We start from the raw sequence: 27,200 nt of genomic DNA on the forward strand, positions 1-27,200 counted from the left end.
AATCCTACCGAACCTCAAACAGCCTACTTCTCAAACCCTCTTGTGCTAAAATCCAAATATCTCTAAACCACATTGTTAGATTATTAAAAAAAATTGTAGAAACTTAGCACACCCAATAATCCAAATAATATCAAATTTTAAACTGTAGATATTACACCAATTACACAAACTAGCTAAAATTACTAGCCCTAGTTATATTATATAAAACCCAAATCACCAATACAAACCCTAATTTTGAACAACCATTGTCCAATCTTCAAAAACTCTACAAAAATGATCCATATGCTTCTAAAAATAACTTCAAGCTAGCTTTCAAATTCTAACCTCTAATCTTTCAATGAAATCCAAATTTTTCCTAAACGGTCGTTTTAGTGACTAGAAATTTGATTTCAATCCCATCTGACAAACCGTCAATCCTTGGATATCAATCTAATCTATTCTAAGGATTTTTTAGCCCAATCCTACCATCAACTTGACTCTAGTATTTATTATACCAACTATTTATCTCTTCTATCTTGATTTTAAAAATTTATGGTCTTTCTAAAGTAGTAAAAAAGTTTTTTTATCCTAGAAGGTAAATATATTAATTAACTTTTATCTACTTACTATTAAGACAAGAAAATAGGCTAAGAAGCTTTCATAAAAGCCTTATTAAAATATTTTGAATTCTTGTTGAATTAATATAATAGAGTATGAATTAAAAAATTATTTTTAGTCATACTTTTATCATATAATTGTGATATAACACGACAACATTATTTTATTATATATATTATTACTTGAGAATGTACAAAGTACCTAGCTATAGAGAGTAAGTAAGAAAGCAAGAATAATTCTACAAAATCTAATAGAGTTTTAAATAAATTTAAAGTATGCCTAATAAATCCAATCAAATTTAAACCTATTGAAATAAATTTTGAAAAACTTCAAGAAAGAAATATAAAAAATCTTAAAGAAATATTAAAAATAAAATTTCTAATATAATTCGAATTAAAATTATAATTGAATCTTAATCAAATTCTATGACAAATCCTAATTGAAACCGTAATTAAATCTTAATGAAATCTTATCTCTTAAATAAATTCTAAACAAGTTCTAAACCAAAACCTGAGAAAATTTTTATCCTTACCAAATCTAAGACTAAATCCTAAACCAAATCTTAATCAAATCTCTAATCTAAAATAAATTCTTAACAAATTATATAGCAAAATAGAACCTCAGTAATTAATAATTAAATCATTGATATTAATTCAAAACTTATACATTTTTTAATGACTTAATTAGAAATAAGCATAAAAAAGATAAATTTGATTATACTTAGCAATTGAGCAAAATGCAAGATAATCCAATTGGGTGTTGCATGGCCTTCTACTGCAACCTAAATATTGAACTTCTAGTGACAATATCTCTTTCTTGAATTATTGAATTGCTCTAAAATTTCACCAAAATATTAGAAATAAAGTCTGATATTTATAAAAAATGTATTCACTTTAATCAATTGACAAATTACTGAAGATCTTAGAAATACTCACTGACCCTCAAACTCCAATTTTTGAGACTTCAATCCACAAAAACCTTCATATATTTCAATCTAATTGTTTTATTCATATCAAAATTTGTATACATATTCACAACTAGTAAATCAATACATTGTCGAAACTTCATTTATACACAAATTACAAAATTCAAGAAACTCTCACATTTGTAAACATATTTTTATTTTTCAAATCCTAATCCCACTAAAAACATCACTAATTTTGAAAATATTTCAAAATCTAAATATTGATCTAAATGACATGACATTAATGCCAAAAATCTTTTTTTAAGTTTTCTCTCAAATTCTATTTTTTAATCTATAAAAAAAAACTCAAAATTATCATAGATACATGATTTCAAGCCTCAGGATCTAATTTTGATCCATGTTATCAATTGGTTCTTTTTTAACATCAATTCTTAGCTTCTTGAAGTAAATTTTGCTAAAATCTACTCCTAACTCCTTCTTACACATGTTTGTATCATTTAATTTTTTAATCTACTTTATTTTTCCTTATTTATGGTCCTACAAAGTAAATAGAAGCTTATTTTATAAAAAAGCTGTATTAGCACTTTTTGATTTTATTATCCTTTTGACTACTATCTATATTTTAAAGATAATTTATTATAATATTTTAAAATCAGATCTTCTAAAATATGTATTTTTTTCCTTTCTCTTTCAATCATTAGCTATGTTACATCACAACAATGTGTTATTAGCTTGTGGAACAAGTTAATTATATGGTGTACTTATAAAAAACTTATCTTACAAGTTAAAATATTTATTATAAAGTCAATATGTGATATAATTAGATAGTATATATGGAGGCAAGAGTTCTTTCTTATCAATGCCTTTTTAGTCTTCAGTCTTATTTCAAGTCTTTTTAGTCTTTTTTTATTTAGCAATAGCAATTCTAGTTTAATACTATATCATCATTGAGTGATTTTTTAGTCTTTTTGAGTGATACAAGAGTATAATGATCATTTAGTTGTTTGAGGTTTATATCCTTGATACCATGACATTATCATCCTCTTTCTGTACTTTTTATGGACAAGGTCCACAAAGAATAATAATTATATTTTGAAATACTCTAAGATGCAACAAATTATATATTCTACATATTTTGATCTTTATTATTTTTAAGGTGTAGCCATCAATAGTATCTTACATTAAAGCAAAAAGACTACTATGTAATTTAATAATTTTAATGCCTTCATAAAATTTTCAAAAGAAGATACTTTGAATATCATTGTGAATGGTTTTTAGCTTCAAAAATATCATCAAAAGATCAAGATTTCTTCCAAAGTTGTAATATCAAATATATTGTATCTTTCTATTTATTCAAAAAATTATATATTATTTTCATAGATCATAATTTTTGTTATAATACCTCAAGGGTTGTGACAATCTAAATGTCTTGTTTGATTATTCAAGAAAAAAAAATTATAATTTAAATCTATTGGTTTTTGATTCTTCATCTTTTAAGCACTACAAATATTAAAAAAAACTACAAATAAGTATAAAAATTAAAATAAAATATTTAATAAATCTGCATTGCTTGGTAATAGATTTTTTTTATTCTTCATCTAAATTTTAATAAATGTTATTGATATAAAGTATCAACCTACTTTGTTGTATTTGTAAGGTTTTTAGATGGCTTTTACATATGCTCATTAATATCATATTTGAGCTAATGTCATATATATATATATATATATATATATATATATAAACATATTTTAGATCTATTTTAATTTAATAATTCTTTTATATCAAATATTTAATATTTTCTATTTTTATATATAAAAATTGCTTATATCTTCTTTTAAATATATGTATTATCTTATATGGATCAAGAAAAGATATGTAAAACATGACATGTATCTTCATAAATTGAGATAAATATAATTAATATGTAAGTGATTAATCTAATTAAAAATAAAAAATAGTCCAAATATATGATAATTGAACTTATTACTAGGAAAAATAGTCTTAATATTACAATGCAATAACTATACCTTATTGACAACAAGAACTTTAGGTTGCCCCTTATAATAAGCGTTTGCATTAATCTTTTGTTGTTATTGAACTTCCTTTTAATTATACCTTCATTAATATATATAGTTCTAATAAACCACTTATCAAATCTTTTACCACAAAATTGCCAAATATTATAAAATAAAAAATATTAAATTATGGATAATAATCATAATTAGTATAGAATGATAATTATTAAGTGAAAAAATATTTTTTTACTATAGAAAATATTATTAATATTAAATGAATTATAAATTGTCTTGATTGTATATCTAAGATATTATTCTTATATCTAACTTCTTCTCTTTTTTTTTTAGCATCAATTTACAGATAAAAAATCAAAATAATTTAATATACATCTTCAATAACTTAAAAATAGTTTTTTAAAACCTTGATACAAATCATATCCTTCTATTTGATATAATAATCTTTGACAACATATAATAACAATGAATATTATCAAAGAAAAATTTAGTTATTTTTTCAAATGTAATATATTTTTTATATAATACAAAAGATTCTATCTTAATGAAATAGTCTATTATCACAAAGATAAAGTTATAAGAACATAAAATTAAAAGATCTATGATAAAATTGATAGAAATAGAAGACTATATTTGTTCTAATATAAGTAATGATTGAAGAAGTTCATGAGATTAATGACAAAGAATTTTTGATCTTGAGCATATATCATACTATAATAAAAAGTCTTTAACTGCCTTTTATATTTAAAACCATCAAAAAATTCTTAATATTAATTCTAAATTCTTATTGTATCCAAAATATTTTACAATTAGAAAATTGTGACAAGCTTAAAGAGTAGATAATTGTGCCTTATCTTTTAAAATATATAAGCATCTCTTAAATTAGAATTAATTATTCTTAAATTTAAACTTAAAAATTTAATGATATTTAGAAGAATTATTCTTAATATCAAGAATAAGAGGATTTGAAGCCATACTTGATTGGACTTGATTAAGAAAGATTGAATCAATAATCAACATTACTTTCATTATTTAAAGATAAAAAAATTCTAGCTTTAAAATAATTTTTTGCCTATCAAAAGCTATATTTTTTTGTTTTGGTACAAAATAAGAATGGAATAAAAGGCATTAGACATAATTATTATTTTTTTAGGTAATACATGATATTAGATATAAATCTTGATAAAGTTATATTTTAATAAGCTCAGCAATAATTTAAAATATGTGTATATATAAGATATTTCAAATTCTTATAATATTTATAAATATTTATTAGATTAGAAGATTCTTTTAGATAGCAAATTTATTTTTTAAATGAATCTATAAATATAATAAATTCGTTGGTGTGGATCTTGTAAATAATCTTGGTTATTAAATAATTTATTTAAATCAAAAGTTATTGATTGAATTTTATCATTTACTTCTATTTGTGATAATATCATATCTAAAGCAAGGTCTTATATATTTTTTTCCATCAAAAATGATTTAAATAAGTTAAATGTAAAAATTATCTTTAAAGATTCAAATACTACTTCAAATTCTTTGTTCCATTGAAGTTTATTTTTTAAGTCAAATGTATGAGTAGAGTTACATATTGAAAATAATTCTTGTTAAAAATCCAATGGAAATTAGTAAGTTTCAAAAAATATCTATTATGTCTTATTAAAATTAAATTCTTTTAATCCATGATAATTTTAAAAAATTTAACAATCATCATAAGGCCTTCATTTAAAATGATATATCCTAAAAATTCAAATTTAATTATTTATAATATATATTTTTTATTTTAGAATATAATCTTATATCTCTAAGCTTTTTCACTACATAACAAATATGAAGTTTATATTATTTTGTGTTGTTGGAATAGATCAATATGTTATATGGATTACAAATGAGAAAATCATCTAAAAATTATCAAAAATTATCATCACTTATAAGATATTAAAAAGTAATTGACATATTTATAAATCCAAATAATATAACATTATATTCTAAATGCCTATATGTGATTTGAACATATTCTTTTATTCATCTCCTTTTTTAATGTATTTCAAATTATATGCTTATTATAAATCTATTTTTGTATAGATCTTAGATTCAATCAATTGATTTAAAAGTCTAATATCAAAGATAGTACGTACATATTCTTCATGGTAGTCTAGTTGACTCTTCTATAATCCATACATATTCATAGTAATCTATCTTTTTTCTTCACAAATAAAATAAATATTTTTATTAGATATTTTGTACAAAATATAAAATATATGTATATATATATATTTATAAATATATTCCTCAAATATCTAATATTATTAAATTTTACAAAGCTATTTAAATCGTTTTTTATAAAATCTATAGAAATATTTTTATAAGTAATATCTCCAAAAGATAATAAATGACCATCTATAACTTCTATATGCATGAATTTTTTATATTTTTTAATGATATTTTTTACTTTTTAACAAAGTCTTTATCTAAAAAGTGAACTAAGGCTTTTCAATCTAGCAATGCAAAGACTTTGTGATGTGTAGGTCTTAAACAAATATCTATTATAAAATAAAAAGAATGTTTTGAAGAGAGAATAAGACCTTTGTTAAGTATTGTGTCGTATTATAATTGCATTATATTTGTAGTTGCTAGAAAAACTATTCTTCCAATATTTTATCTTCTTTGGCAACAATGCTTTTTATTTTATGATAGCATTGTTTTTTTAGATAATGTTGAAAAATATAATTAGATTTTTTACAATAAAAGTACAATCTTTCTTGATATTTTTTAGTCTTTTCTTGTTTAATAAGAATTTTAAAATATATCATGTCAATGTTCTAATCTTATTCTTCTAAATTTATATATTGAAAAAATATTGGTATTGCTATTAAATTATAGAAATATTGAAGCACACTCGTGCAATTCTTTAATGAAGATTGTAAAAGTTAATTTTTACATTTTAGAACAAAATCAATTGATTGAGCCAATATTTGGAGATTAAGTAAGTTCAATATCAATTTCTATACTTTGTAGTGTAATCCATAGAAAAACTACCTAATAAAGTTAGCATCATCATATTTGATATTAGTTGCAAGTTATTAAAATTATAAATTATATAATGTTAATAACCAATTGCATTGGCTTAAAATATAAATCTTAGTGGTTGCAACATAAATTGCATTATTTTATCTATGTATAGATCAAAATTTTGCCAAAATAACCTCTAAATTATTTAATATTTTATTATTTTATTTAAAAAAATAAAAAATAATAAAAACTTAACTTATAATTTTAAAATAATTTAGCTTTAAGATTGAAGTTCAATCACCAATTGTACTTGATTGATGATTCTTCAAATCCTTGATCTTATGCCATCAAACTTTTTAAGTTAGGTAATTTTTGGTTCTTTATCATTTAAATAATATTTCACCATAAAAGAAATAATATGATTTGGTATAAATATTGAAGCAACTCCAAACATTTCTATACCTTCACTTCTTGTTAATCTTCTTATTTCTTGTAGTGATAAATTGAGTTGATGCATTGCAACAATTAATTTTTTTATTTACTCTTGCATTTGAATCATTGTAGACTTTATTTCAATAATCTCTGTCATTATAATAGAGTAAAAAAAGAAGATATCTACTATTATTCAAGACAAGTATAAGAGAAAACTAAAGAAAAAAATCTAAAAATAATATTAATTAATAAGCATGTTAAATGTCTACAACTTCTAATATACTCATATCTTATAAAAAAAATAATAATGTATTCTAAATCAAAAAAAAACATGGCCCTGATATTATAAGTGTATTTTTATTACTTTTTCATGAATAAGAACTTCAAAAACATTAATAAACAAGTAAAATTATTTTTTAAGAAAAATAATAAATAAAAAATAAATATTTAAATTTAAGAAGAGATAAGAATGGCTATTGCTAATACTAAAAAATTAAAACTCTTAAAATTAGTCTAGAAGCAAAAAAATGAGTTGAAAAGAGTGAAATTTACTTTACTTTTATTTCCATATGTATTATATAGCTACGATCTATATAGTGGCGTTGTACAAGACCTTCAATACGTGTCCAACTTATAAAACATGTGTTTAACTTGTAACACAAGTTTCCTACATGTAGACTATGTAATCAACTTGTATGACAAGAAGCCAACATATGCAATATATGGCCAACTTTTAGGCTATATTTTCAACCTACCAATCATCTATAGACATATATAAAGTCAAATTTATATACATAAAGTCAAATTTATATATATAAAGCTTATAAAAAGATATGTAGAAAATATTGTGTAATTTATTTATATCTACTTACTTCTATCTTGTCTTTTAATTTATATATATATATTGATAGCATCTTATTTAAATTTACAACTATAAAATTATAATAAATTATTTAACAATAATATTTATTATTTAAATAAAAACTAATTTTTTTATTAAATTTATGATTTAAGATAAGATAAATTATTTTTTTATTATTTTCTTTGATTTTTTTTTATTCATAATGTTTTATCTTTATTCTAAATTGCATATTTTTATTGTCCATAAGAAAAAAAAATTGACTAATTTTATTGATTATTTTTTTGATTATTTTAAATTTAATAAAAAAATATGAATATTTATATTTTATTATTGAATTTTATTGTTCTATATTGCTAATTATTTTATCAATTTTGAAAGAAAGACTTTGTTTTGAAAATATTCAATACTAAGGATTTTTAAATAAAATCATTTATAATATCATGTAATTTTATTATATTGTATTATGCCTAATATAAAATTATAATGTAGCATGTGTAATTTTTATTTTATACGTATTAGATAAAAAATTTCGTAATATTTTATATTAAGTCTATACATAAAATTTAAAATTATATTATCAAAATAATTTAAGTATCAAATGTTAGTTATATTACTTTTGTTATATTTTTTAATAAATAAGTCATGTTTCTAAATCTATGTATATAGAGATTTAATAATAAATTAAAATTTATTTCAAAAACAATGAATGCATTTGTATAATCTATTTGTTTGAAAATATTTTATTATTGATAACATTTTATTGTATTTTATTTTATCTTTTATTTTTTATTTTTATTTATAATATTTCTATTTTATTTTTGTATTATTTTATTATTAAAAAATCATTTATATTCTACTAATTTTTTATTTCTAAAAATTTACTACATACAAATAGAAATTTTATCATGACAAAACCAAAATGGTGTAAATTTGTATGTTTTCAAATGTTTTTTTAACAAAATTATGTTGCTTAATAAACCACTATTTGTTTAACATATGCATCTTCTAATACAAATTTTTTTTTTTTTTTTTTTTTTTTTTTACATTCAATTATGTACAATGATGTTAATAATATAATTTTAAATTTATTTAAATAAAATAGTATTTTCTGCATGTCATAATATACTCTCAATTCTAGTACCATATTAATACAATCAATTGCATTTTATATTTGCAATCATATATTAAATAAACATTACATTTTATCTATAACTGTATTTAAATTTAATAGGTAAATTACATTCTTCTTGACAATATATTAGTATACAAAGATATATAAAAATAATCTGTCAAATGCATTAATATTTATACAAGTTGCTAATAATAAAATATAATAAGATTCTATTTTTAACAGAGAAGACTTATTAGCTATAAAAAAAATCAAGCAAGTCTATCTATGACATATGTTATAAAATATATAATATCTGTTGTAATATTGTATAGTATATTTCTTTGATATCCACTAAAAAAAATTGTTATTATTAAAAAAAACTAACTAATGCTATGGCATTTTCAACTATAATCCAATAATGGATTGTTTATACATTACAAAACCTATTTTTACATTGTATATTATTTATCAGTATTATCTCAACGTATGCTTTCAAATCAAATTTTAGAATTAATATTATACATCAACAGTAAAGTATTGGATCAAATACTTTAATAGCATAGAATTGAGTATTAGTAGTTTTTTAAAAATAAAATATGTGTAGTTTAATTTTACTATATTATGTGTTTTTAAATCTTTGGTATGATATATATATATATATATATATATATACCTATTTCAAAACAATATTATTTATCTAAACTTTTGTTTTGCAGACTTTATTTGATTATTTGATTTGTTATAGCTCTCTAAGTTAATGTGCTTCAACATAATTAATTAATCAATACATTGTTGTAATACTCAAAGCCCATCTATTTTAAACTTATAATTCAAATGGCTATAAAATAATATTACCATTTCGAAATACTTTAGTTGGAAAAAGCATATATGCACAAATAAACAACCAAAAAATACTAAAAATTATGGTCTGTGGACATTGGTATTATATAGCAGTTATTTGGGATATTGATATGAAATTGATAGATAATACTTGAAGTTTACATTGTACAACTCCCTCCATGCAACTCACACATACTTCTCACAAAGTGCTCTCACAATGATTACTATTTATATCTTATTTATAATCTACTCATATTATCTCTTTCTTCTAATTGCAATCCTTCTCTGCATTGGTTGTTTTTATTCAAAATTGTTTAGCTTGAAAACCTTTTTTTATTATTTTTATTTATCATCATTGAACCGTGTTTCCACGCTTTTTCCTAGTATTTGTCACAACAAAAGAATTACCTTTTAAAACCAATAAGAATATCAATCCATCCAAACAATATTTTTGAAACATAAGATTGTGCACACCTTGTAAATTGAACATTGTGATAGTACTGAGAAGACATGGGCCTGTGAATAGTAAAGAAGTGCCATTTGCAAGAAAATTGGGAGGTGACGGTGGAGCAAAGCCATCCATCCCAACAAGATTTCACATGGTCTGTGATGTCACAGATGACCTGCGGATACAAAGGGTTTCTCTCAACAGTCCAGACTTGTTCGTGTGCATCAACCTCGCTGTGTCTCTGTCTCCAGTAGAATGAAGGGTGTTGCTATTCTCACAATGCAATGGTCTCTGTGAAGACCACACAGATACTCCGAAATATAATAAATGGGCGCACTGGAGCAGCATCATTCTCCTCTACTTCCGAGCTACCGAAGGTGTCGTATGATTGTGTTTGACGGCCCGCATGGGAGAATAGTTTCTAAATGGTAGTAGGGACATACATACAGACTCACACATCAAAGAGGAGTTCGGTTGCGTGTGAGCATTCACTAAAAGTGATCGCTCCATGCGGGATTCTCTTGCAGGATTGAGGTGCTCATAAACTGCAGCTTGAATAGCAAGGGGGGTTACTCTGCTGAATGAGTCCATGCATCCAAGCAGAATCGCAAGAGATAGGCTCTCGTCACTGAATCCACCCCACCTGCTTCAAATACATGCTCCCCCTCCACGGATAATTTGCTGATCTTGTTTTAGCACACTGTTGTGTGTCAGAACCATTTTCAACCTATTTCACGAAGACATGGCTGCCGTTCGTTGTGTGTCCCCACGTCGCAAAAGTGCAACGGTTTGGAACGAGAGATCAGGGTGCTTCGCGGAGGATTCGCTCTAAAAGTTCCATGTTTAGGATTTCCCTTTCACAGTTTCCACATTCGAACATAGAACTGCAACCGTCTCGTTTACAGAAGTAAGGATTGCCTGACACAGCAGAACCGACGAGGATGAGAATAGTACAGAAACTGCTAAATTATCTCATCGGCCTCCGCATCACCTGCAGCAGACGAGCGGCAGCAGCCGAAAGGGGCATCCAATCCCGAGCTGCACATTCATTGTGGCTTGCCAGGTGTCGACGAATTTAATGGCGTCCGTCTTATATGGTGAACTGGCACCGTTGGAGCTGTTTTGGGGCCGCTATCCGAACGACCATGAGCGGAATCATCCAAGAATAACTAGACAGTGACGAACTGGTGCTGGGATTAACTGGTTCTTTATCTCTCTCTCTTTGCTCTCTCACACATCTGTTTTCTTTGCTTGCTTGCTGGCCTGCTGACTTGCTAATCGCACTTCATCTCCTTCTTTTTCTTGCATGCAGACTGATTGTCCCCACCGTCCATGTGGACATCGTACAGACCATTCAAAGACCATGTATCACTGTCACACGCCTGCCCTGCACTTCATTCTGAGTTTTTCTTCGCCTCGAAGACTCCCGAAACTTATTTCGGCACGCGCAGCTTCTCGGGCTTCGCTGAGCATGAACAACGTGGGGTCCACTGTCATCGCTTTAGGTGCGACATTTGTTTGCGTCAAACATGTTTTAAGGGTTGGAGGATTCTGTTCCGAGTATACTGTGACCGGCCAATCAGAGGAAAATGAAATGTTTTCATTTTGACGCCCCACTTCCAAAGCATTGACGAACTTCTCAACAATGTCAACGGCCATTTCTCCTTCATGTAGATGGAGGAGATGGAACCCATGTGCTTTCCACCCACCCATGACCACAATTAAATCGGTTCCTAAAATGAAAGTATTTTTTCTCCTCTCGCAGTAGGAAGTTACATTCTCCAGAGAATACAGAATGGCTAACTCTTATTAGCTTCACCATTCTCCAAGCTTTCCTTCTCTGAAATATTCTGTACAAATGGCACCCCTATTTTTGAAATGGTGATGCCCCGTTTTGGCAGCAATCAACTTCACCAACTGTGCATAGCATGAACAGCCCAACTTGACCTCCCTCCATCCCTCACCCACTCCCTGTTCTCCTCTCTTTCTTAGTCTTTTGATTCCTCTGCTGCATTCCACTTCCAACAAACAACAACCCACCCTTCCTTTTGTGTTCAATGTCAATTTTAGTATCATTCACCAACACTAAAAATATTCTTATGTCTTTATCAACATTTTTTCACAAACACAAAACAGATGGATGAGTTGAACTTCAGTTCAAGTGTACACTGATGTTGTTAAGATGATATGATTGTTTCTTTTACAGCATATACTTTATATTTTAAAAAATTGAATGGACATCAAATTTGCCAACAAGCATTGCTAATGAAAGAACCTTTTCACAACTTAATTTTACAAAAATGCAAAAATATAATGATTATATCTTTTGACTTTTTTTGTACATCCATTTGTAACATTTCCATGTGCTTGTGTATGTATGTATGTATGTACAATAATGGTTCACATAAACTTAACTTTTCTGAGAATGATCTCAACATCGTCCTACTTGAATTATGTTTCATAATTTCAAAACAAACTTCAAATAAATTATATTCTAAAATATAGCCTATAAATAACATGAGTGTTAATTGAATTAATTTTATTTCAAGATATACACATTTTTTTAAGATTGTATTTATTTGTTTGCTCAATCATTTTTGTTTACTTTTGGATATATGAACACTCAAATAAAAAAAATTCTGTCTCTTTTTCTTCTTTTTTAATCATTATGGCAGTCTATTAGTGACAAAATAAATCTACAATTTTTCAAAATTTTCCACTTATCCATCTGCATCAAATATGAGCTTACTGAACATGCTAAAATCAGAATGAAGTTTCAAACTAATCAGTTCATCCAACAAAAACATGGAGGAGAATCTGATCAAAATGCACCAAATTAGTGTATAGCTATTGACCAAGTGACCTGTGGACCACTCTTACAGGGTGGCTCCATTGTCAACTTTCTAAGCCTGAATAATTACAAACAAAACTTGGGTTCTTACCAACCTCTTCTTTTAGTGTACATGTGGCCAGTACAAATAAATATAAGGAGATGGAAAGTAAGGATATGATAAGAAAAGCAAGAGAGAAAGAGTAAATGTATGGAGTTTCATGGTTCAAAGACATCCAGGGAGAATCGTAATGGAATCTGCAATCCTAATTCAAGGCCATCACTACCAAAAGCCTTTTTCTCAGTGAATGATTGAATTGCTCTTGTGTAAATCATGTGTTCAATTACTTGATTGTCAAATAATAATCCTTGAATATGGTAGAATAGAATAATAATAGTTATAATAATGAAGAAGTCAATGCATGAAGACTTGAAGATGGATTGTTTACAATTAATCAAGTCAAAAGGGAAACATCAAAGAGTCAATAATATGAGTGTATATGCCATGGAGCCTGGTCAAAATAGAGGTGCAGCACTCCACCTCCACCTCCACACCACACCCTCCTTGGAAGAAGAAGCAACTGAAGAAGAATGAAGAAGAAGAAAGAAGAAGGAATAATCACTGTGATGCACACCATTGAGGATTCCACCCATGCAGTCTGCCCTTCCACCCATTGAGTGAATGAGTGAGACAGACAGAGACATGGTCTAAGTGTGTGTCTCTATCCCCATCCTTGGAAATAAAGTAGGAAATGAACTAATCAGTATATTAGTTTCTATTTGCAAAATGCTTTTTGAGGGAAAGCACATGTAAGATGTGTTCTACTTCTTCTTCAAGACAAAATGGTGGTATGATCCTCCTCCACAGCAAAGCTATTCTAAAGCCACAAACTGGCAGCAGCAGCAGAATGAGGATTCTGTGTTGGAAGAATACAATGAATGGTCTGCATGGTTGCAGTTGACAGAGTGCAGCAGGAACTGTCAACTATCCCCAGCTCCACCCCTCTTCTGTCTCATAGACTCATCTCTTCCTCATACTGTCACCCTACCCCTCCATTCCTCCCTGCGACTTCTACTTCATTATCATTTTTAGATGTGGATGGTAGTATTTAGCACAAGCATTCTTTCGTTCCCACCATCCCCATACAGTGCCATTGGACACCAAGACACTAGACACAGCATCCCCCATCCCCCATATCCCACATGGGAGTGGATCCCCACAGACATGGTTGCAAGAGAACCCCCACTTTGACCCCACCACAGGCACCAAGAAAGTAAGCTGTAAGAAGAAGGGTGAGGACCTTCCCTGGGGGGGGGACCAAATTAGGAGAGGAGGAGGGAACTGGAGGAGGAATTAACTGAAGTGGGAGGGAGAGATGACAAGATGACAGAGACAGATAACATATGTGGATGAACCCACCTTGTGGAATGAGAGAAGCAACTAACAAATGATATTGTAAAGGAAGGAAGCAGGGTTGGGGAGTGGTTTAGGAAGGCATTGACTTGCACATGATGAAGCAGGGCATGCAGGCAGGCAGGCAGACCTGGACAAACATTGGCTAACTTACTTGCCTTTTTATTCTTATTCTTCTTCTTCTTCTACTTCTTCTTTTTCCTCATCCTCCACAACCTGGCCCTCCTCTATTTCCTTACATATCCTTTTTGATCCCATGTATCAGCCCCATCCTCCTCCTCTGTGTGCTGCACTCCAGGACTCCACTTAGCCCACTCCTTCAATCACTGCCATTCTTTTCCTTCTCCCTCCACTTTCCCTTTCTTTCCTGCCCCCCTTCCTTCCCCTTTGGCCCTTTTCTCCAATTCTGGTTGTGGACCTGATCTGGAACACACACCACCATTTCTGCCTCCATCATCCCATTTTCAAGCTGACTGGTCCCCTTATTGGTCCCATTCAATATCCACCTCTTCTCCTCTTTTTCCTATCTCCTTCTTCTAATTCTGCTGCATTTATTTTTTCTTTTCCTCTCATCCTCCATCATCTATTTCCATCCTTCCTCACTCAGCCCCCCTCTCACCCTCTATTTCTCAACTATGTATATATACATACATATTTTGGGAATTGTTAAAGTGACCCAAGTGTTTGCAAAACTGACCCACTAATCCTAACCATTATCAAAAAATTCTTTTTAACCAGATTCACATTGGTCAGAAACCAATGAAAATATAGTTGGATCTTCAACCAATGATGATGAGGGGGTCAATTTAATAAATACATGGGCTAATTTAACAATTTCATATATGCATATGTATGTATGTATATATATATATATATATATATATTATGACACGCACATACACACACAAATGTTGGGAAATGATTCCCACTAACCAATTTCTTTTTTAATAATAATAAAATCCCCATGCAACTGCCCCATGTGGCTTTGAAATGTCTTCCTTTGCTCAACTAAACTGACTAACCAACACATGCACATACATTAAAACTCACCACTGGCAAACTAGCATGATCAATCTAACTCCTCTCTTATTGTCTCTCTCTCCCTACCAAACCAGAAGACCATAAGAAAGAGACTATGCCATAGCCACAAAATGGTTTGCACCTGGACATAGCTATTCATTCATCCCATGCTACTTCATTCATGATTATTACAGTTGTGTTCTATTCTATTCTATTCTATTCCCATTCCTTCAGTGCCAAGACTTCCATCCATAATTGATATACATGACTCTCTCACTCATGCTCATTCACTAATCAGCAACCAACAAAAAACTCCTACTGTAACACACATGTCTTACAATTACTGAACAATTACAACCTTTGACTGTAGCACATGCAGAAGGCAGTAAATTTTAATGCAATTAAAATCATTCTATTCTTAAATAAATGGGTAAATAAGACAACAAAAATTATTGTGCACCACACAAATGGAAGACATAATAGATTAAAAAGCATCCAAGTATTACACTTGTATTCCAAATCAATGATGCTAAAAATGAAAAAAATAAAAGTCCCACAGCACTTCCATGTATTTGTTTGCTGTAAAATATTCACCTGAAAATACTTTTTTGTGGTAACAAATACATATATATATATATATATATATACATATTTGTGGTAACATGTATATTTGAATATATCATTGATAATTGATCAAAAGTATGAGAAGAAAATGATTATTTATCTTCAAATTTTAACATTTAAAGATAAATAATCAATTTTGAATTTCATCCACTTGCAAATGGGTGAGTGAGTGCATGCCTGCCATGGAAGGTGCCAACTCATCTCACAAGTAATTTAGTAGATACTGATAATCAATATTGACAGATGAGAGGATATGACTGTGTCCTTGTGGGGAGAAGCATGATGATGGCAGGAACATGGTCAATTAACTTGTGCAGTGAGTGGGGCAACATGTTTGGGTGGTTAAAAGCCATGGCATTAAAAACCCTGATACCTGTGGCAGGTATTCATAGAGAGCTAGGAAGAAACAAGAGAGGTGTAGTGAGACTCAGCTGGGTGTGTGCTCTCCCAGTCTCCAAGGCCATTGTAAGCTTTATTATGTAAGAATGTGTCTGTTTGAGTAAGTCATTCAATGCATGCATGCATGTATGAATGAATGAATGAATGTTGGGCTTTAATCTAACTTTGATCTCTGCAGCAAACTCAATCCAAAAGTTACAGAGTCATGCCAAGTGTGTGATAAAACTGCCTTTCAAGTCAAGTGAAGATGGGTAACTGAGAATTTTCATGTCTGTAGCACATAGCTCCAATTAACAGTTAAGCCTCTTCCAAGAGTGTAATTTAAGTTGAAACAAATTCTAATGAAAGAAGAGAGCTTAGAGGGCTAGAATTGATGGGGTGGTTTAATGGATCAAGTGAGCCAAGAAAATAATGATTCAATTAGCAGGAGCAACCAGATTTTCTTTAGGCTTCTTCTTGCATTGATTGGTGTCTTGGTGGAGGCGGTGGTGGTGGAATGTGGGGCCTGGTACCCATGGAGAAGAAACTATTTCAACAGGAAAGGTAGTGACAAGGAGCGCAGCGGAAAGATCAGCTGGAGGCGCATGGGGAGCAAGAGGAAGCATGGTGATGACGAGGGCGAAGGTGAGTTTGGGGACGGAGGAGGAGAGCCTGGTCCTCCTATTCTGACAGCGTTGCCGAGGCGTTGATATCCAGCATTAGCAGGGATCGGGGGGGTGCACCATTCCTAATGAAAACAGCCAAAAGAGGGAGAGAGCATTCTGCACCGTTCGGCCAAATGAAAAGGGAGCGAGAAAGAAGTGAGAGAGGAGGAGGAGGAAGGGGAGTGGTCAAAGAGACCTCTGTCTGTCTGTGATGGTGGTGGTGGTGGTTGGGGCCCTACAACGCGATGCAAGCCAGCAGAGCCCCCGTTCCGGGAAGCTCGCCCGTTCGAGAGGGGGGGAGGGATCCGCGTCTCAACAGGTCGCTGCCACTTGTTGCGGAGGAAGGCTACTCCCGAGCCTACCTCCCAACCTCCCTCTTGGTGCCTCCATGTTCCCGTGTGTGTGCGGGGGGGAGGGTTGGGCCTCTGAGTTAGTTTCCTGCGTGCTCGGTCCACTTCGGGAGCTGCCACGTTGGCACCCGAACCCTGTGCAACGTCCCCTCACTCATGCCTGCCTGCGCCCCGCTTTTCCATCTGACGGTCACAGGCGGTGCCCGTTCTACACAGGGACCCGATCCCGCGTAAGCCACGGTGAGTGTGAAAAGGCACGGGGTTAAAACTGATGCCATAGCCACGCCGTGTTTTGTGTGCTACTAATTGGATGGCATATAGAACGATGCGATCCGGGCAACGTGGGGATATTTGCGGGGTTCATATAATTGCATTGCATGCCATATCGCAGCAGCAGCAGCAGCTCAGTGCATGATTGCCCGTCGTGGTGATTGCCTCTTTGGCAGCCCACCCCCCCCCCCCACTCTCCCCTTCCTCCCCCACTCTCTTTTTTTACTCCTGCTGGCTCCCCTTTAGTCTTGTGCGTCCGAGCGTGGCATCCTCTGCCTCGTAGCTGTCAGAGCTGCTCGCCTGCCTTCCGCCCCAGGGAGCCCTAGCACTGTCCGGGACTTGCGCCCTCTCGGCCTAAGGTTAGAAACCGGATTGTTTCCGCAATTATCGCTGGAAGGAACGTTTGATTGCGGCCTGGGTGCAAGGTGTTGTGCTTGCCTCTCTTTGTAGCCACCATGGCTCTCCGCTAAAGGTGTGGACATTTCATGGTGATTAGCTTGTGGTATTCAGAATCCTTGGTTGATTCTTAACGCACACTTCTTTCTATCCGAGCTCTGCAGCCGCATCGCCGATTTGTGTGGTCGTGTGACACATCATACTCAGTTCACCATTCGCAGTGCTAGTTGTTTCACTCTTTGTGCGGAAGCCACGTACGGAACACAGATTTGAGCTGGTTACAAAGTCTCGCAGGAGGATTTCTTGTTTGCCAGAAGTTTTCACAGCTGTCGTGGTGCATGGCTGGATGCTTGTTTTGACGCGATATAGGTTTGTTGAGGTTCTATCCCTCGCACACTTATATTTGGTTTGGAAATTGTATTGAACCAAGCTCCCTTGCCCATCATTTGCTATTTAAGTGGAGGCGTGCCTTTAGGGCCAGAGTCGTTCTCTGCGCTACATTTTTCGATCGAAACTCTCCTCGGTAACGCTTCGTTACAGCCAGTCGCAAGGGTAGTGACATTGAATGGCGATAGAATATGCTGTTTGCGTTGAATCCAAATCAATCTCAAGATGTGTCTTTGACTCCCAGTACATTTTGAATGAACCGCGTTACATTATTTTAGCAGAGTTCCAGGCTAGGACGCTCGTCGGATTGATAGAAGGTTTTGGTTGCATCAACATTGAGATTTGAGTTCATTGTTAGTAACTTAACACCTGTATTGGCAGTAAAGATGATGTTTATAGCTGTTCCACTGTAATTGTTTGTGCAACTTGCCGGAGAGATTGCATTGTTATCTCCGCGGGAGTGTTTGTAAACGCTTGTTGCGATGAAGACCCCCGGCATTATTCAGCGATCGCTGTCGACGCCTAAAGGACGGCGGTTGCAGAAAACCATCAATAATATGAAAGTTACAGTTTTGTGCGGGCTTATGACTATCTTGGTGCTGCGCGGAACGATTGGGGCAGGAAATTTTGGAACTCCTGCCCAAGATTTTGAAGAATTGAGAGCTCATCTCAGGTCGGCCACGCGGGAGTATCACGCCGTCCGTGTTCTTAATCAAATTGATGAGGAGACCTTAGTTGATGGGTCTTACTCTGATGATGCGGAGGAATCAAACAGAGATCCGGAGAAACCTTACAGCCTCGGACCTAAAGTCAGCGACTGGGACCAACAGAGGAAGCAATGGTTATCCGAGAACAGTCAGACCCTTCCAAAGTTGAAGCGGAAGCCGCGCATACTTCTTGTAACGGGCTCTCAGCCTTCCAGCTGCGAGAGCGCCGAAGGTGATAACTTTTTGCTGAAGTCCATCAAGAACAAAGTTGACTACGCACGACTGCACAACATCGATTTTTTTTATAATATGGCGCATTTAGACCAAGAGATGACAGGGTTTTGGGCGAAACTACCTCTGCTACGCAAGCTTATGTTAACGAATCCGGAGATGGAGTGGGTCTGGTGGATGGACAGCGACGCATTGTTCACGGATATGTCCTTCAAGGTGCCTCTAGAGAAGTACAATAATTACAATCTTGTGTTGCACGGCTTTGACGATAAAGTATATCAGCAGAAGCTGTGGACGGGTTTGAACACCGGGAGTTTCTTCATTCGCAATTGTCAATGGTCTCTGGACCTTTTGGACGCTTGGGCACCCATGGGACCAAAGGGGGTGATCAGGAATCGAGCAGGTGTGCATGCTGCCCTATTTGTTTTGGCTTGAATGTTTCTTTTCGCTATTTTGAAATCTTTGAATTATCCCGCTTTTCTTAGTGCATGTGCCATGGGGCTGGATAGTTTTCACAATCTTTGTGAGATGGTACTTCGGAGGATTGTGAGCATTTTTAATTTACTTTGTTTGATCTCCCAGGTGAAATGCTGTCGAAGAGCTTGGTCGGAAGGACGAATTTCGAGGCTGATGATCAATCTGCTCTGGTGCATCTGCTGATCGCCCAAAGGCAGGAGTGGGCGAACAAGGTGCTTCTGGAGAATTCGTACTACCTGCATGGCTACTGGGTGGACTTGGTGGGAAAGTACGAGGAAAACATGGCGAAGAGTCATCCTGGGTTTGGAGACGACAGGTGGCCATTCGTAACGCACTTCGTTGGGTGCAAGCCTTGTGTGAAGAATGGAGGGGACTATCCTGTGGATACTTGTTTCAAGCAGATGGCGAGGGCTTTCACGTTCGCTGACAATCAGATTTTGGATGTTCTCGGTTTCCGGCACAGGAAGCTGGGCTCGCCTAGAGTAGTAAGAATAAGAGAGGATACTTCACATCCATTGGAGCTGCAAGGAAAGAGTCTGGACACACTAACCTCGACTGAGTAGATGTTTGGTGTCTCAAGGTATCTTATATGCAACATGGAAGCGAGTTTTGGTCTCTTCTCATTCTTACGGCAAAAACCGCGCAGTTGTTGGCGTCAGTTTGAAGTTGTATACCCCTGCCACTTGTGACGGGAGATAGTAGATGCAAGAGAGACCAGAGCCATTGCCTGGGGTCCTCTCTCAGCATCTACCTTGTTCTCACATGTATTGTAGAGACAGTTGCGTTCAATCCATTGTCTCAGAATCAGTGCTGGTCGAACTCGCTCTCAGAATTCTATATATTCCTTTCAAAATCGGTCATTTATAGCACAGCTACATCACGAGAAACTTGGTGGACGTTCACGTGTCTCGTGCGTCTTCACTGTTCATTGTAGCAGCGGATTTACGTACCTTTGACGTTTTTTAAATTTTAATGAAGTATGTATTGGTTGTATACATTGATATTATAAATTTGACAGTTAAATTTTCATCCTAATTCAAGCTATGAGAATTGAAGACATTCTAACCATTATTTGTAACAGTTAGTACATATACATGTATATACACAGAAATGTCCCTGAATATTTATTTTACATCATATTCGAGATAGGAGACAGGATATCATTCCTTAAAGTAATAGTAATTATCTTATTCATACTTGAAAGAAAAAAGGAAAAAAAGAAAAAGTTAACAGAGTAAGTAGTGACAAAACACAAAAAAATAATTACATACTACAATTCTTTAGTAATGTATGTCTCTTCACAACTTATTAAAATGAACATAGAGTTCATTTTAAATTTTAATTTTAGAAAAAATTGTCTTTTATGTTAAATACAATTTATTGGAAACACTTTTTTAAAAATTTAATTTGAAGATAAATTTTTGTAGTTTAGAAAATAAAATATTAAAAATATCTTTAATAACTTTAAAAATATGCTTAGATGGCATTTAAAAAAAGAACTTCTAAATTGTTCTAGTTTTTTAGACAAGTCGACAAAAGAAAATAGTACTTGGTTCTTATACAAAGACTATTTTATAATCTTATAGTAAATTACAATATCAAATTAAATCTTACTATAATAAAACATATGTGATACAAAATTCTAATTTTATTTTAAAAAAATTTACATGATTTGCAGCTTTGTCTTGCTTAAATTTTTTGGATAAAAGACCTTGCAAAGATCTTTGAAGTTTAGAATGGTGGTGCATTTTTATAAGTTTGTAGAATAGTGTTGTGAAGGCCTTGCAATGAGATCTTAGATAGTAACATTGGAATAGCCTACAATGCGCCTTGAAGACTATTTTATTTTTGTATGAAAATATTTTAAGATAAGAAAAAAAGAAAAAGATAAAAAGAAAAAGAAATGTAACTCTTGGAAATATTTATAAATTATTTTTCTATTTTGATGAGCAAAGGTATACAATGCAATATATTATGTAAATAAAGATTTTTATATACACCAAATTTGTTCCATATTTGATATTTGTTTTTTTTTAAAGTTTCTTATAAATTTCAAATTTATGGCAATTGAATGCCATAAAATAATATTAAATATGTAATTAAATACCAATAAAAAAGATGCATAATAAATACATCTTTAAGTGCCTTCCTTCATCTTTTCATAAATTTGAAGCCTATTCAATCAATTAAAACCATATTATTTACAAAATCAAGGTGATTGTCATAGTGATATTGCTACAACTATTGTCATGAATATATATATATATATATATATATATATATATAATTATCTAGATAATATGAATAAGTAGAAATAAATAAAAAATAGATCAATTGGACAATATCTTGTAGAAAAGCTTTCTAGAAGTTTTATAAACACGGTTTCACCTTTATACATATTTATAAGTGATTGATAGGTTAGAAACTTGGCCAACAAATTAACCACATATTATACGTATTGGTAGCTTATGGTACAAGCTAACAATGTGGTGCACTTATAGGAAAATTGCCTTATAAGTTAAGACATGCATCTCGCAAATTGAACACATGTTGGAGGTCCTATAGAATGTTGCCACATAGCGTTTAGGTAAGTGTATGTAGAGGCAAGAGTGAAGCTATCTTCATTCTTATCAATTCCTTTCTTTCTTAAAGAAACTCCATCTCTTACTTCTTAATAATTTATTTTTTATTTTTTTATTAATTTTCATCCATTAACGAAAGTCATCTATATATAGTTGATCATCCATGAATAATTTCTCATTCAATTTCTCATATATGAATAATTTATCATCTACTTTTAAGACTCATCCATGCTTAAATTCAATCGATGTTTAAATAATTCATCCTTTGCATGATTTTTTATCCAATAAAAAAACATCCACTTTTAATCCAGTTCTAACCTAACTCCCGTCCAACAAAAGCTATCCTAATCGCGTCTCTGCCAGCTGGAGGAGCTCGCACTGGTTGCAGCTAATGGAAGAAGCTGCCCTCCACCACAAGCAGCTGCCACTTCCAGAACCACCGACTACCTAAAAGAAAACACCTCGAGCTCCCGAGACACACAACAACACGCTGAGTCACCCAAACGAATCTAAACCCAATTGCACTTAAAGCACAAAGGAGCGGAATCCTCTTTCTGGAACCCACACAGAAGGGATGGGTAGAAGCTCCAGCCACCATGAAAACTGCTGCACCACTGTTGCCTTCTCGACCTTGCAGCTGCCAATGGAGGATCGTGACTCCAACTTGTCGACGATTTCCCAGATGGCTTCCCCACACCATCGAGTACAGACCAGGCGCTTGCTTGCTGCTGCCGTTGCTCAATATCGTCGAGCAGCTAGAAGAAAAATCTATCGCATCAATGTAACTTGCCAGAATCTTGCATGAAGGGAGGAAAAAATGGATTCAGCCAGCGTCAACGAGGACAACCACCTCATCACAAGAACCTCCCAGATCCATGCAAAACAACGCGTGGACGATAACATTGACCTCCACCAACAATCGGAAGGGAAAAAAAAATTAAAAAGAAACCGACGAAATGCTGATCACTGGAAAACCAGGGTGTTGCACTCTTGTGGAGTTCTCTCAGACCTCAACGAACCCTACACTGGCACAGATTACAACGTGCACACAAGTGCTGGAATTAGCCGGATTTATCGTAGTACTCAGGCGCAGCAAAATCGCTGTTGTGGAAGCTCAAATGTCGTCGATGCCGCACACATAGTTTTGAAAAAAAAATGAGAACCACCACCTCGATGCGCTGCCATCGACGCACAGATTGAGTAAATTTGAACCAGGAAGCGCCATCTCCCTTTGTAGGCCAATCGTCGAGTTAATTGGCTAAGTAAACCATTTCAAGTCCACTAGATCAACAACACCAAGCGAAGGAGAGAACAACTGATGACCAACCTCCACGCCTCCACACCTAATCAACGAAGCCACATCCAGAGAACTTGGAAGCACAAATAGCCATTGTCCTTGTCCACGACTCGTAATCAGCAAGCACCGCAGCTACTACAAACCCAATTAAGCCCTCGTTGACACTCCATCGCATCTTCTCCTCCGACATGTTCCGCAAAGAAGAAAACATAAATGATAGCAACCTTGGTCCTCAGCCGCAACACCACCGTTGAATCATGAGATCGGAAGCCCTCCCTGCCACCTTGAACCCAATACTATATGCCAACCGCTCATCAAGCAAGGAAAAAACCAAATACCGATTATAATGAACAATTGACAACGAATACACCTGCGTTGGGCACCACCCAACGGAACTACGTAAATACCCGCAACTACACACATGCACTTACACAAAAAGACCAGCGAAAAAAACTGCGAAGGGACAGAGTCCGAGGGCCATTTCCAAAATTAAAAAAAAAAAACAAAACCAGAGATCAAGAAATGCTGCACAGCAGCACTCCCACAATGCAAGAGTGGCAAAAAAAAAAAAAAAAAAAAAAAAAAACCGTTCCGGAGTGCCCAAAGCTCGTGAAAAACTTGAAGAGGAAAACAAAAATCAAAACAAGAGAGACGAGATCCTGGGTGGCCCGGACCCCTCTCTTCCTTGTCATAATCTTCTTTTCTACTTCTCCTTCTTTTGGTTACCTTTTTTTCTTTTTGGATTGTTTTGAATTAGAGATTCTATTTTGGAACATTTATGTGACTCTTATATGGCATCCATTTGAGACAACTCAAAGAGGTAGAGAATTTAGAATTCTTGCTTTAAAGGCAAGCCTTTATCTAAAATTAGTCTATTTGGTTATAATATTCTATCAAAATTAAGAGGAGTAGTGCTAAAGAATCAAAATAAAATACTCATAAAAAGATTGTGATTAGTATTAGTTTTACTCTAATCTTCTAATATTAATTCTCTTAAGATAGAAACGCTTTTGAAGAAAAAAGACTTTTTACTAAGCTAAGTGAAATCATTCTATGGAATTAGACAAGAAACAAAATAAAAGAGATAGAACAATAGGAAATAAAAAGAAAAGAAAAGTAAAATACTTTAAAGTAAAATATCTAATAATTAGTGCTATATTATTATTATCCAAAGAGAAGAATTTAAGTAAGAAGTTATGAGGCCTACATATCTTTTAGGTTGCCCAAGTTGGCCACTTCCTACTCTTACACTAGCTTGTGTAGATAACTATTTATATATATGCAATTTGAATTCTAATCACTTCTTACATTGTTGTGATATAACATGAATAATAGGTGAAAAGGACAAAGAAGTTATTATATTATAGAAGATCTTACTTCAAATATTGTAGCAAATTATCTTAGAAAATAGACAATAGTCCAAAAGAAAGTAAAACTAAAGGTGTAAATACTACCTTTTTGCAAAGTAGGCTTCTACTTACTTTATAAGACCATAAATAAGGCAAAAAAAGATAGATTATAAAAATAAAGGATATGAGCATATATAGGAGGAAGTTAAGAGTTGATTTGAATAAAAATTAATTCAAAAAGGCAAGAAATTTGATATCCAAAGAAAACCAATTATCAACCTAAATCGAAATCAGACCTTGAGGCACAAAACCGAGCATCTATGAAACTTTGGGGCTCTTTTGTAAATCAAAGAATAAGGTTTGAGAATAAACTAAATAAGGTTTTTTTGAGCATTGATTTTGAATGATTTGATTATGTGAAGTCGTTGTAAAAGCTTTACAAAGTTACAATTGTTTTGGATGATTTTTGAATTTGTGAAATAAAAAGGATATTACGTTTTGGAGAATTTTGTGAGTTTGGTAGTTGATCTATGGTTCAAATTTTAAGAACTTATGAAAATAGTTATTTAAAGAGTATTTTGTAAGTTTGAGTTTGATTGAACAATTGAATTGAAGGTTATTGAATTTCAAGTAGGTTGAGATCTCAAAAATTGGACTTAGAGAGGTAGTTAGGATTTCTAAGATCTTCAGCAATCTACTAATTGGATTGGAGTGAAATTTATTTATAAGAATAATAGACTTGATTTTCTACACATATGTGAAATTTGAGAATAATTGAACAATATAAAAAAGAAAAATTGGCACTAGAAGTTTAATGTTTAGATTAGAATAGGAGGCCAACTAATATCTAAGCATATTTTAGGATTTTCTTTCTATTTGGTAAGTGAGATTATCTTCAAATTTTATGTGCTTGTTGCTAATTTATTTGTTAAAAAATATATAAACTTTGAAGCAAGATCAATAGTTTAATTGATAGATACTAAGGTTCTAAATTATACTAAGATTATGTTGAGTTGATTAGGTTTTGGTTAGGTTTGGTTTAGAGTTAGGATTGAGTTATGATTTAGGATTTGATTTTATTAGGATTTAGGATTGGACTAGGATTTAGAGATTGGATTAAGATTTTATTAGGATTTAGAATTTAGAATTTACTTAGGATTTGATTAAGATTTGATTAGGATTTAGGATTGGATTAGGATTTAGGATTTGATTTAAGATTGTTTAGGATTTAAAATTTAGAATTTAGGATTTGCTTAGAATTTAGGATTTAGGATTTGGCCTAAGATTTGATTGAAATCCATTAGGATTTCAACTAGAGTTAAATTAAGACTTAGTTGAGATTTATTTAAGATATATTTGTGATTATTTTAATATTTCTTTAGGATTTCTTAAGAATTATTTAAAGATTTATTATAGATTTTTTTTGAACTCTTTTAGGATTTTTCATTGTTTCTTTTATAATTTGTTTAAGATTTCTTTTGAATTTAATTAAAGCATGCTTAACATTGTTAAGATTTAATAAAAGTTTATTAATATTCTATTAGACTTAAGATTTTATTGTTGCAATTTCTATTCTACTTCTTAGAGTTAAGTGCCTAGTGCATTTTTGAGCAAGACTTCATGTAATATGACAATGTAATTAATTTTGTAGCCAACTACTCAATAACCTAAGGATATTAATCTATTTTACATTATCTCAAAATGCTATATAATATATATATATTTTTATTTTTTTCTTAAAATTTATTACCTCATAATAAATAGAAGATAATATTCTAATAGAATTAAAGACCATGTAAAGAATTAATCTTGTCTTCTTGATGAGTCAAGATCTCTATTTTTTTGATAAAAATAAAATTTGACTAAAGTTGTTTAATTAAATTCCTATTCATTTAGATAAACAAAGGATACATATGTAACCCTAAATTCTAAACCCCTAAATCCTAAATCCCTAAATCCT

The 27,200-nt window shown here is 32.1% G+C and overlaps 1 protein-coding gene across 1 annotated transcript; it reads left to right on the forward strand.

The window, feature by feature from the left end:
• Positions 1-17,948: 17,948 nt before the first annotated feature.
• LOC112274278 (xyloglucan 6-xylosyltransferase 2) lies at positions 17,949-21,047 on the forward strand. The gene is made up of 2 exons (XM_024503601.3): positions 17,949-19,938; positions 20,118-21,047. The coding sequence occupies exons 1-2, from the start codon at positions 19,080-19,082 to the stop codon at positions 20,573-20,575; spliced, it is 1,317 nt and encodes a 438-aa protein (XP_024359369.1). The 5' UTR covers positions 17,949-19,079; the 3' UTR covers positions 20,576-21,047.
• The last annotated feature ends 6,153 nt before the right edge of the window (positions 21,048-27,200 follow it).

This window comes from Physcomitrium patens, chromosome 21 (assembly GCF_059467195.1).
Source record: "Physcomitrium patens ecotype Gransden chromosome 21, ASM5946719v1, whole genome shotgun sequence".
Lineage (NCBI taxonomy): Eukaryota > Viridiplantae > Streptophyta > Bryopsida > Funariales > Funariaceae > Physcomitrium > Physcomitrium patens.

Coding starts and splice junctions, on each gene's coding strand:
- LOC112274278 (XM_024503601.3), top strand. CDS start 19,080: ATGAAGACCCCCGGCATTATTCAGCGATCGCTGTCGACGCCTAAAGGA. Junction 19,939..20,117: donor GGTGATCAGGAATCGAGCAG/GTGTGCATGCTG, acceptor TTGATCTCCCAG/GTGAAATGCTGTCGAAGAGC.